Source organism: Coffea eugenioides, unplaced genomic scaffold (genome assembly GCF_003713205.1).
Source record: "Coffea eugenioides isolate CCC68of unplaced genomic scaffold, Ceug_1.0 ScVebR1_373;HRSCAF=1040, whole genome shotgun sequence".
Classification (NCBI taxonomy): domain Eukaryota; kingdom Viridiplantae; phylum Streptophyta; class Magnoliopsida; order Gentianales; family Rubiaceae; genus Coffea; species Coffea eugenioides.
This window is the reverse complement of record NW_020864207.1, coordinates 4,792-15,370: the sequence shown is the minus strand read 5'-3', so window position 1 is coordinate 15,370 and position 10,579 is coordinate 4,792. Positions and strand designations below refer to the sequence as shown.

At 38.7% G+C, this 10,579-nt stretch overlaps 2 protein-coding genes across 5 annotated transcripts; one reads left to right on the top strand and one right to left on the bottom strand.

Moving 5' to 3' along the window:
- The first annotated feature begins 3,378 nt into the window (after window positions 1-3,378).
- LOC113758136 ((+)-neomenthol dehydrogenase-like) lies at window positions 3,379-7,154 on the top strand. Of its 4 annotated transcripts, none has more exons than XR_003466585.1 (6): window positions 3,379-3,481; window positions 3,591-3,837; window positions 4,705-4,779; window positions 5,765-5,944; window positions 6,223-6,660; window positions 6,782-7,154. XR_003466585.1 is itself a non-coding variant. In XM_027301143.1 (6 exons), exons 1-6 carry the CDS (start codon window positions 3,450-3,452, stop codon window positions 6,601-6,603), a joined length of 789 nt encoding a protein of 262 aa, XP_027156944.1. In that variant the 5' UTR covers window positions 3,379-3,449; the 3' UTR covers window positions 6,604-6,712. The 4 variants fall into 4 exon arrangements, 2 of the variants coding, with proteins under 2 accessions (XP_027156944.1, XP_027156943.1); XR_003466584.1 differs by having other exon boundaries at window positions 6,223-6,665; XM_027301143.1 differs by lacking the exon at window positions 6,782-7,154 and having other exon boundaries at window positions 6,223-6,346; window positions 6,473-6,712.
- A 1,049-nt stretch (window positions 7,155-8,203) lies between these two features.
- Window positions 8,204-9,604, bottom strand: LOC113758135 (wall-associated receptor kinase-like 1). The gene has a single exon (XM_027301141.1). It carries the CDS (start codon window positions 9,599-9,601, stop codon window positions 8,246-8,248), a length of 1,356 nt encoding a protein of 451 aa, XP_027156942.1. The 5' UTR covers window positions 9,602-9,604; the 3' UTR covers window positions 8,204-8,245.
- Between the last annotated feature and the right edge of the window lie 975 nt (window positions 9,605-10,579).

The following is a 10,579-nucleotide window of genomic DNA, read 5'->3' as shown; positions in this document are numbered from 1 at the left end:
AGTTATTCCTTCCCTTTGAAGCCATCTTTTGTCAAAGAAGAATCTTTTTTTCCTGTTCCTTTTCATGGGGTTAGTATCCAACAGTAGAGCACTGTGATCAGACGCATGAGACTTAATGTGAGTGCATTTTGCCTTTTCAAATTTCAGATTCCATTGTACACTGCTCAGTGTCCTATGAAGCCTTTGTTTAATCTCACCATCCCCCTCCCAGTTATTGCTCCAGGTCCAAGGCTGTCCTTCGTAACCAATGTCAACCAACTGATTCTCATTGATAAAGTTCCTGAAGTCATTGAAAGTCCACTCTTCTCTTATCCTTCCTCCCCATTTCTCCTTGTTGGAACAAATGTCATTGAAATCCCCTACTATTATCCATCTATTACCCCATAGATGTTTCCTTCTTTGTATGACTGACCATTGCTGTCTTCTTATTGAGTCATCACAGCTAGCATAGATCCCAACCATCCACCAGTCACTGCTGCTGCTTTGGTCCTCTATATGAGCCTCTAAAGTGAAGGCCGTGTGTTGCACCTGCAGTACTTTGGTATGTGCACTCCAGTATAAGACCATGCCACCTGCTCTTTCCATTGATTCCACTATGTAGCTGTGTTCATAGTTTAGAATCCTTTGAATCTTTTCCATATATTGTTTCCTATTCTTAGTTTCACATAGAAACATCAATTCTGGGGAGAGGAGTCGCTTGAATTCCTTCAAGTGGGGAACTGTCAAGGGGCTCCCCGCACCTTGGCAATTTCACACCATAACCTTCATGGATCCCTTGGGATCCAGTGAAGGCTGGCACCCACCCCTTCCTCTGATCGTTCTATTTCCATTTCCTGGCCTCCCCCTTTGTTTTTTTTCTGAATGTGTTCGATGGTCTCAGTGTCTGTCATATTTTCATCCTCCAATGCCAATATCCTTTTGGTCGTTCCTACTTGGCTTAGACAATTGCCATCAATCTGTTGCAAAACCTTCCTTCCCCTTCCCATTGATATCCTTGCTGTTTTCCTTGTTTTCCTTTCCTGTCTCTGAGGATGTTCTACTTGAGTGCATTTGCTGCTTTGACTCACAGGTTTGTCTTGTACCTCACTTGGCATGGTCATGTTACCACTGTCTTCTTGGATGGTTAGACCAGGTTTTTGCTTTGGTTCTTGCAGCTCCCTGTCCACCATTATCTCATCATCTCCATTATTTCCTTGAAATTCTGGCTTTTTGCATCTTTTCATTTCTTGTAAAAGCTCCACCATCTTGTTACTACTGAATGGTTGAGCTCCTGACTGGACTTCCTCATTTATGATTTCCTCCACACTGGCAATACTTGTATGACTTTCTCCCATTTTTTCCTTGCTGACCAGAATCTGTACCTGTAGTTCCTTATTCAACTTCCTTGGTATATAGTCAACTTTCTCCTTTGGTTTATGTATTTCCTTATCCCTTTCTTCCAGATGTTCCTTTCCTCTTGGAGCTGTGGCTTCATGTTCCCCATCCTGTCTCTTTGAGTCTTTCCTCACCAGTTCCCCATTTTCCACCCCCCAATATTGCCTTTTGGAAGGAGATTTGTAGTTGTTATTCTCCTTTTGGAGTAAAGATTTTCCAGAATTTACTCTCAACCATGGACCATACTGGTTCTCTTGCTGACCATTTTCTACTACTATCTTTGACTTACAGGCCTTTTCATTATGGCCTATAATCCCACATGTGTAGCAAAAGTCAGGACACCTTTCATATTTGAATTTAATCCATCTCATTAGTCCATTCATTTTGATTGTTGTTCCTCGAAGCAATGGATGAAAAATGTCAACCATGACATGTGCCTTTAGATGCTTTCCTTCTTTACCTCCATTTTGCGGAATAACTACTTCCCTGACTTCCTTAAACACTGCACCTACTTTCTTCCCTACCTCCTTAGAGATGCAATGTAAAGGAAGGTTCCACATTTGAACCCATAGTGGTGCTATTCTGAAGGCATTAGGATCATCCTCAATCCCCTCGTACCACCTACTCAGCACAAGTATCTGGTTATCGAAAATCCAAAGCCCTCCATTGACTATCCTTTCTCTAGTTTCCTCCCCCTTAATTCCGAACTGGAAGAAGTTTGGTCCTAGCTCAGTCATCTTGAGATCTTTCGGATAACCCCAAGCATTTGCCACAAAATTTTTAACCCCAGTAAAATTAGCTATCTTATCTCCCTTGATTCTCCCCAACAGACTGGTCTGGCATTCCTGCCTGCCTATGCAAGCATCTCCTTCATCTAGGTCAGTCACACTGTATTCATGGCTATTTAAGGCAAACTTTTGCATAATTTCAGTCAACTCTTCCGCCATAGTAGTAATATGATATTTAGGTGAAATCCCACTTCTCTGTAGGTATGAACTAGATCTAACCAAATTTATACAGATGAGCACTCAAATCTGCGTACTTCCACTAGATAATGCCTTTCTGGGAGACCAGAAACAAGTAGATAGAAAAAGGAAGAAAAAAGAAGAGCAATAAATGTAATTAATGCAGAGAATTAGTTTAAGAAAGAAAACCTAAGTGAAACCCTGGCTTTAAGCAAGCATGCATTTATGGCTGCAAATTTCTGTACTGTGACGTTCCATCTTCTTAGCTCCGACCAGCTTGTATTTAAGTTGTCCGAAGCTCCTGGAACCTGGGCAAGCTCCTGTACTGACAACAATTAGCACTTACAACTGTTCTTGTTTGGAAATGCGGACAAATTCGCCTTGATTGGTTGCAAAGTATCTAATTGTTTGCTCCTTGTCTGAGACTCTGTTTTTGGGTTTTTGAAAGTTTGAAAAGTTTGCAGAGTTGGAAAGTTTTGGCTCCCACTATTGGGGGGAAAAGCTCTCGTAGAGAGAGAAAGAGAACTCATAGGAGAGAGAAGATCGCATGCTTACCAATCAAAGGGGTTCAATTTGGATCCTCGAAACAAGTGCGCACATAGGTTAGCAAAGTTGATTGTTCAACTAGTTATGAATGCTGAATGAGAAGTAAAATTTTTCCATGTGGCTCCAAGAGAGTGTACAAAACGATTACAAAGAAAGTAGGAGTGTTGTATCAAACCTTGTGATATCAAGTTAATGCAATCAAATTGATTTTCGATAAAAAAAAATGGATCCTCGAAACAATTACGCATACAACACCTTAGCCCCCACGCTATAAACCCGGGGACAAACTCCATGTAAACCTTCTGTCACGCCTTTGTGCTTCACTGATATCTGTAGCCATAGAAAACTCACGACTTCAGATGCTTGTTACTTACTCGTAAAAGCGTGACAGAAACACCAGCCCAAATTTACGCCAACTCCTCGTACTGATTAAAGGTGCAATTTTTTTTTTTTTTTTGCAAGAAAAGTCAACAAGAAATGTGAGTATTCCTTATCCATCAAATTGAGGGAAAGGTAATATTCTAAGTCCTCCTGGCCAGTGCCCACTCTTCCAACTTATCAGCCATGGCAGAAGAAATTAGTTCTTCAAAAAAAAGGTAAACGTCCTATGAATTCGTATAAGAATTGGGCTGTCTCCAAGTTCATTCTTCATCAAGAACCAACTTTTGGTTCTTTTTTGATTTGTTATTAATCTTTTTCTTGCAGATATGCAATTGTGACAGGGGCAAATAAAGGGATTGGCTATGGAATTTGCAGGCAGTTAGCTTCTAATGGAATCACAGTGGTATTGACTGCTAGAAATTTGAAGAGGGGACTTGAAGCTATTGAGAGTTTTAAAGGGCTTGATTTCTTTGACAATATAGTTTTTCATCAGCTTGATGTGGTTGATCCTTCAAGTATTGCATCTCTTGCTGAATTCATCAGAATACATTATGGAAGACTTGATATTCTGGTAATAATTAAGTTGCTCCAATTCTGAAAACTGTGTAGTTTCCGACTGAAAATGCTTTCTCTGCTTGCTAGATGAAGGGAAAAAATCCAGACTTTCGTACAAGAAAAGTATCTTGGTGAATCACCTAACAAAATCTGAATCAAAGAGCTTGATATTAATCATTCTTGCAATCTTGGGCCTTATTTAGGCCTTTTTTTGGTGCTTAAGTACTTATATAATCCCAGTCATTCTCTAAAAGGTTTTGGATTGGATGCCTTGGTTTTGAAATTAGTGTCTGCATCCAAATTTCTGACAATCTTTTGCTACTGAAAGCGTATAATTGGTTCATTTCATGTGTATATCAGCAGATATGAACTCTTATATAGCGAATTTTTTGCAATCGTCGTAATGAATTGCTTTACGTTCGAAGACATAAAATTGCAGATATTATTGGGAAGAAGATGAAATTGCATTGTCAAGTTGGTGTAGTGGCATCTTAGCGAACAAAAACAGGATGCACGAAATACTTTGGCTTCATTTTCTGTTATAATCTTCTGCTCTTTTTGGAGGTCTACTTAGCTTCTACATGGTTGAGGACCTTAATGTTTTAGTAACTTTTTGTAACAACCCTGCAGTCTTGTAACTTGACTTCTTTCAGCATTGCCCCAGGTTAAAAACTAAAAATGGTCTTTTTGACTGCTGTTGTTTTAGGGATGATCTTGTGTATGAAAGTTCCTTCCTCTTGGGAAGCAAGAAAATGGTGGGGTTTACAGGAAGTTGGGAAATGAGATCTGTGCACTAAAAATCTACTTTTTCACTTTTTTACAGTTCGAGAATTGTGACTTAGAACATCAATAGGACACTCATATATAAGCTTTTGTGTTCCAGGTGAATAATGCAGGGATTGGTGGAGTTGATGTAGATGTTGATGCTTTAAGAGCTTCTGGATATGGATCTGGTGGAGTGAGTCATTTCTGACTGTTAGCTTCTAATTGGCATTTTTTGATGCTAAGTTCATGATAGACTATGCATGTTGAAATTGTAGCTAATGAGGACTTCAGCCCTTGGAATGGATGCTTGAAATTTACAGCTATTGATTTATGTTGATTTACTTCATCTGCATCAGGCAATGATTATTCATACTTAGTCATGATTCTTAGCACCCATGGGAAGCTACTTATGTTTACAGCTGCATGTTAGAGCTTCTGTAGAATAATAACAAGGTTATGGTACCCTAGTTTTGGAGTTAATGATTGTTTCATACTTGCTGCTGAAAACTGAAGGCTGAAAGTGTAAATGTTTTTAGAATTCATTATCAATTCAGAGTATTCTGGTTCCAATATTGTCTGTAATTGCTTCCTCTGGATAGTAATAGCATTACAATTGTCCAGTTGCGAGCAACATTTTCCTTGGCCGAAGTTGCATTTTGTTTGAAAAGAGATGAATTCATTAGTTCTAACTTTGCAATAATCAATTAGGATTTGCAAATCAGAGCTCTTCATACCAAATATCTTCTAGGAAAAGATCAAGTTTGAAGCCTTTTGACCTGCAAAGGTCATCTTTAATTGCCACAACCCAAACTGTGAAACCGATTTCTCTTTTGTGTTTTGATGTACTTATATGTGCACATACCTATGGTTACACATTGTGATGCATTTTTCTAACTAATAAGTTTGATGATGTGTGTAATGTTCATAATCATTCAACCTTATTTGCAGAGTAATGTTTTTATCACCATTACAGTTATCTTGTGTTCTTCTCCTAAGTTTTTCTGTTTACACTAGCCATGTGTTGGCAATGCTATCTTCTGGAAAACAAAAAAACAGTAACTTTGCAGGAATCCCTCCCTTCTGAATAAGTTGAATTGTGCAAATACATAGCAAGTAGTTGAATAATTGCCCTTCACTTTAGTTAGTTGTTGAAGTGCTGATTACCTTCAATCATGCAGCCTGATGGATCACATATAGATTGGAATGGCATCTTGACTGAGACATATGACTTGGCAGTAGAATGTCTGCAGACAAACTACTATGGTGCAAAAAGAATGATTGAAGCATTTCTTCCTCTCCTTTACTTATCTGATTCACCAAGGATCGTAAATGTTTCTTCGTCAATGGGAAAGTTAAAGGTACTAAAATCTCAGATTGTGTTCTTGCATATGAAATTTAGGACCTAAAATGAGTGCTGTTTTACACCAAGCTTAGTTGGAAACAGGATACAGATGCATTGACTAGAACTGACAAACTAAAATGTCATACTTGCCTAAGTTGTTGAGACAATGCTAATGTTGTACCTTGGCCAAACGTGCTGTGTCTTTAAAGATGATCTCTTTCTGTTTCATACTTTCATTTTTCATGTCTTTTGGTTAATGGAAATATGCTCTTGACTCATTTGATCATGTTTCAGCACATACCCAGTGAATGGGCTAAAGGAGTACTAAATGATTCTGGAAACCTTACAGAGGAGAGAGTGGATGAGGTGGTGAATGAATTTCTCAAGGATTTTAAGGAGGGTTCACTTAAAGCAAAAGGTTGGCCTCCATCTATGTCAGCATATACAGTTTCAAAGGCAGCTATGAATGCATATACTAGGGTTCTTGCTAAAAAGCACCCAAAGTTTCGTATAAATTGTGTTTGTCCTGGTTTTGTAAAAACAGATGTAAACTTCAATACTGGTCATTTAACTGTTGAAGAAGGTGCTGAAAGTCCAGTAAGACTAGCTCTGCTGCCTGATGATGGTTCTTCTGGTTTGTTCTTTGTTCGAAATGAAGTTTCTTCTTTTGAATAAAGTATTGAAGGAACACTTGAAATGAAGATGATGTATTATCTTACTATACAACTTATGGTAAAGTACGTACTTTAGCTCATCGGTTTACAAATAGTATCATTTTGCTGCATATTGAGCTCTAAGACCTAGCTAATGATGCCTACAAATTTTGGTTTTGCTCAAATCCTGCTTTATCCAGGTTCAAATGGTTCTTTCACTGCTGACAGATTACTCATCCAAATTGCTTAACCAAGATGCCACTCCATAGCAGGTTATATGCTCAGAGTCAATGATTATGAGTTCTGAATTCGACTGCACTAGACATCTAAGGGTTTGACACTTGAATCTGACCTAATGGTCTCAGTTCCAGTTGTCCATGTATCATCTGTACCAGAAATGCTCTCACTCTCAATTGTCAGTGTATGATGCATATCAGAAGTCAGTACAGATCCTTCGTCCATGCAACTTGGACTATGATAATTTGCTTGGATAGTTGAATCCCTTTTGGATATTTTAATGGCTTCCAACTCAATAGCTACTTCCTTCATAGTTGGTCTTCTCTCCTGACTTGAGTTTAAGCATCTTTGGGCAAGTTTAGCAACAAGAATAGCCTCTTCTTCGTTCTCTCGTCTACAAGTTGACGATCAAGGATTGTTTTCAGAGAATTCGGATTCATGGATTTTTCAAAAACTTTCTGCCAAACTCCTAAACTCTTCTTCTGTTTCTTTGGAAGGTATTGTCTTTTATCTTGTTATTAGCTCAACAGAAACAACTCCAAAACTCAAGAGATCACTTTTCTCAGTACTTTGTCTCGATTGAAAGTATTCCGGATCCAGGTACCCAAAAATCCCTGTAACTCGTGTCGGTAAATAAGTTTTATCAACATCGATAGATCTCAAAGTTCCCAATTCAGATACTTTGGCTATATATATATTTATCCAAAATGTATCTTGCTTGATTTCACACCTCTGTGTAAAATGGGAGCTGAAATTTCAGAATGCAGATATGCCAGTGACCCTGCAATCTCTGTGGCTATTCTTAGTCTCAAGTGAAGGGGAAATCATCATCACTCTGATTATGTATGAGATTATAAAGGCTTCATTTGGGGATGAATTCATAAACCAGTAGGGGAACTTCTATCAGCAAACGACAACCTAGGAGTTTTACCACATTCCTATGACTGATTTGTGACAGAATTACCACCTCATTGACGAAACCCTCAAAGTGACTGTCAGTAACATTTCAACCTTTTTGATTGCTAATCTTTCCATCAGTTAACATCCCTTTATACACTGTACCTTGACCACCTTGACTGAGTATTCGACTTCCATTGAATCCATCAATAGCCTTGCTCAATTTCTTAGCACTAACGAGATGTGTTCTTTCAATAGCATCCGCAGATAAATGTTGCTGTAACATTCTTCCTTCACTTCCTTTACTTTCAGATAAATGTTGCTGTAACATTCTTTCAATAGCACTAACATGTGCAAGGATTGCTGAATTAATAGTTATTGAATCTTAAGGAAACAAAAAAGAACTAAAACATGATGTTTATGAAGGAGAAATAGCAATATAATAAAAAGTGGGACAGAGAGTGGAACAGGGTGTGGGACAGAAGATCCGTTGCGCTTTCCAGCCCTGTCATTTTTCCGCCAGCGCTGAATTAGATTGTATTGTTCAATACCGCGTAGGCATCTGAAGTTGACTTAACGTTCTCACTTCCAATAGTCCATGCGTCGTAAAAATCACTCATCACAACAGCTTCTTCGTTGGTGCAACTTGGACTTTGATAATTTTCTTGAATAGTTAACCCCCATCTGCACATTTTGATGTTTTCCAACTCGATGGAAACTTCCTTCATAGTTGGTCTCCTCCTTCCATCCCAATCTATGCATCGTTGTGCAAGTTTAGCAACAGCAATTACCTCCCCTTCATTTGTTTGATCCATAATTTGAGGATCAAGAATCGTTGGAAGAGAATTCTCTTCCATGGATGTCAGAAACCTTTGTGCCAACCCTAAATAGACATCTTCTCCTTCTTCTCTGGAAGGTATGGGCTTTTGTCTTGTCAGGAGCTCAAGAAGAACCACCCCAAAGCTGTAAACGTCACTTTTGTCAGAAATTTGGCTCGACAGGAAATATTCTGGATCGATGTAGCCGAAAGTCCCTTGGACTCGAGTAGTCATGTGGGTTTTGTCAATTGCAATGGACAATGAAGCTCCAAAGTCTGATACTTTAGCTATGTATTTTTCATCCAACAATATGTTGGTGGACTTGATATCCCTGTGAAAGACTGGAATTGTAAGCCCCGAGTGTAGGTATGCCAATGCTCCTGCTACCTCTGTGGCTACTTTTAATCTCAAGCTCCAAGTAAAAGGAAAGGATTCAGCCTCATTGTCGTTTTGAATGAGGTTAAATAGGGTTCCATTAGGGATAAATTCATAGACAAGCAGAGGAACTTCTGTCTCCAAGCAACAACCCAGAAGTTTTACCACATTCCTGTGATTAACTTGCGAAACAATGACGAGCTCGTTGATGAACTGCTCCAACAGGCTTTCGTCAACCTTCGACTTCTTGATTGCCACAATTCTTCCATCGGCTAGGATCCCTTTATATACTGTACCTTGGCCACCTTGACCAAGTATTCGACTTTCGTTGAATCCATCAGTGGCCGCCTCCAATTCCCTAGAAATGAAAATTCTTGTTTTTTCAATAGCACCATCTGCAGCAGATAATTGTTTCTCCAATAGAAGACCTCCATTTCGTTCAAAATGGCCCTGCTTCTTCTTTTTATTGCGTCTCTTCTGTAGCAGGATAAAACCAGTAAACACTGCAATTGTCACCCCAGCAGCCGCAGGAAGCTTTGGAGTCCTTATGCCCAAAAGACATAACGTAACTATGACTACCGCAAGGATGAGAAGTAGCAGAAAGAATAACTTGAGAGGACTCATTATTGGGAAGTAGAGCAAAGTTTTATCTTTCACTAGCATAGGGATATTATTGAACTGATCAAAGAGCATCTGCCTAAATAGGTGAACCAAAATGTTATAATTAATCAAATATCGTAGGGGAAATAGTCAAATTACCTTGGAGAAGCCTACATCAGTTGAGATCGGATGTGGGCTATTTTTTTGACTAGAAACTTCCTCGATGTTTCGCTGCAATTGTTGGATGTATTCCTGGATGCTCCACCGCAATTGCTGGATGTAATCGACGACTTAAGGAACCAGTATGGAACAATCCACTTCCGTGGTCAAAACTTGTTTGGCCGGCCTCTTAGTCTTCTTCTGATCTTAACTCTTTTAACCATCTCTTTTCCTACACTAATTACCAATTATATTCAAGGTTATTTTTATGGTGTTTTTGTCAGATCATCGGCATCACCAGTTGAAATCTACCAAGTTGAAATCCATTAGTGTAAATTGTACATCAGATGTAATAAAATTACAGGTTTCAATTTGCGAGACCCCTCATCCGTTTCTGTTGGGTTCTTCCTTGAAAGCTTATAATCATAGTTGGCAAGACTCTGTGTAAATGGTATTAAAAATGGAACAGGATTCAGCTCTGACAAATCGATATACTTGCGGTAATATTTTCTTTGTTGACAGAAACCTATGACAATATTTGTATGTATTTCAATAACAAAATGCGTACATCCACTAAGATAGATGTATACGGATAAGAATACTACATGCATTAAACACTTATTTGGATACAAGATTGTTTGAAATATTATTTGAAATAATTACTGTAACACTTTTTGAAATATATTTAAAATAATTATTGTAATACTTTTTTACGATATGATATGATGTATGCGAGGTAAAAAATGATTGGAAATAAGGGTGGTAATTGGGTCAGAAACGGGTTGGCTGGTCGGGTTGAGATCCGGGTACATGGTTCTCCAACTTCAGTTCTGGTCCTCCAAGAAGGCATAGGCAGAGGTATTGGATGCAAAGCTCTGCAAAGCGTTACGTGCAATTGAAAACTGTGTTGGC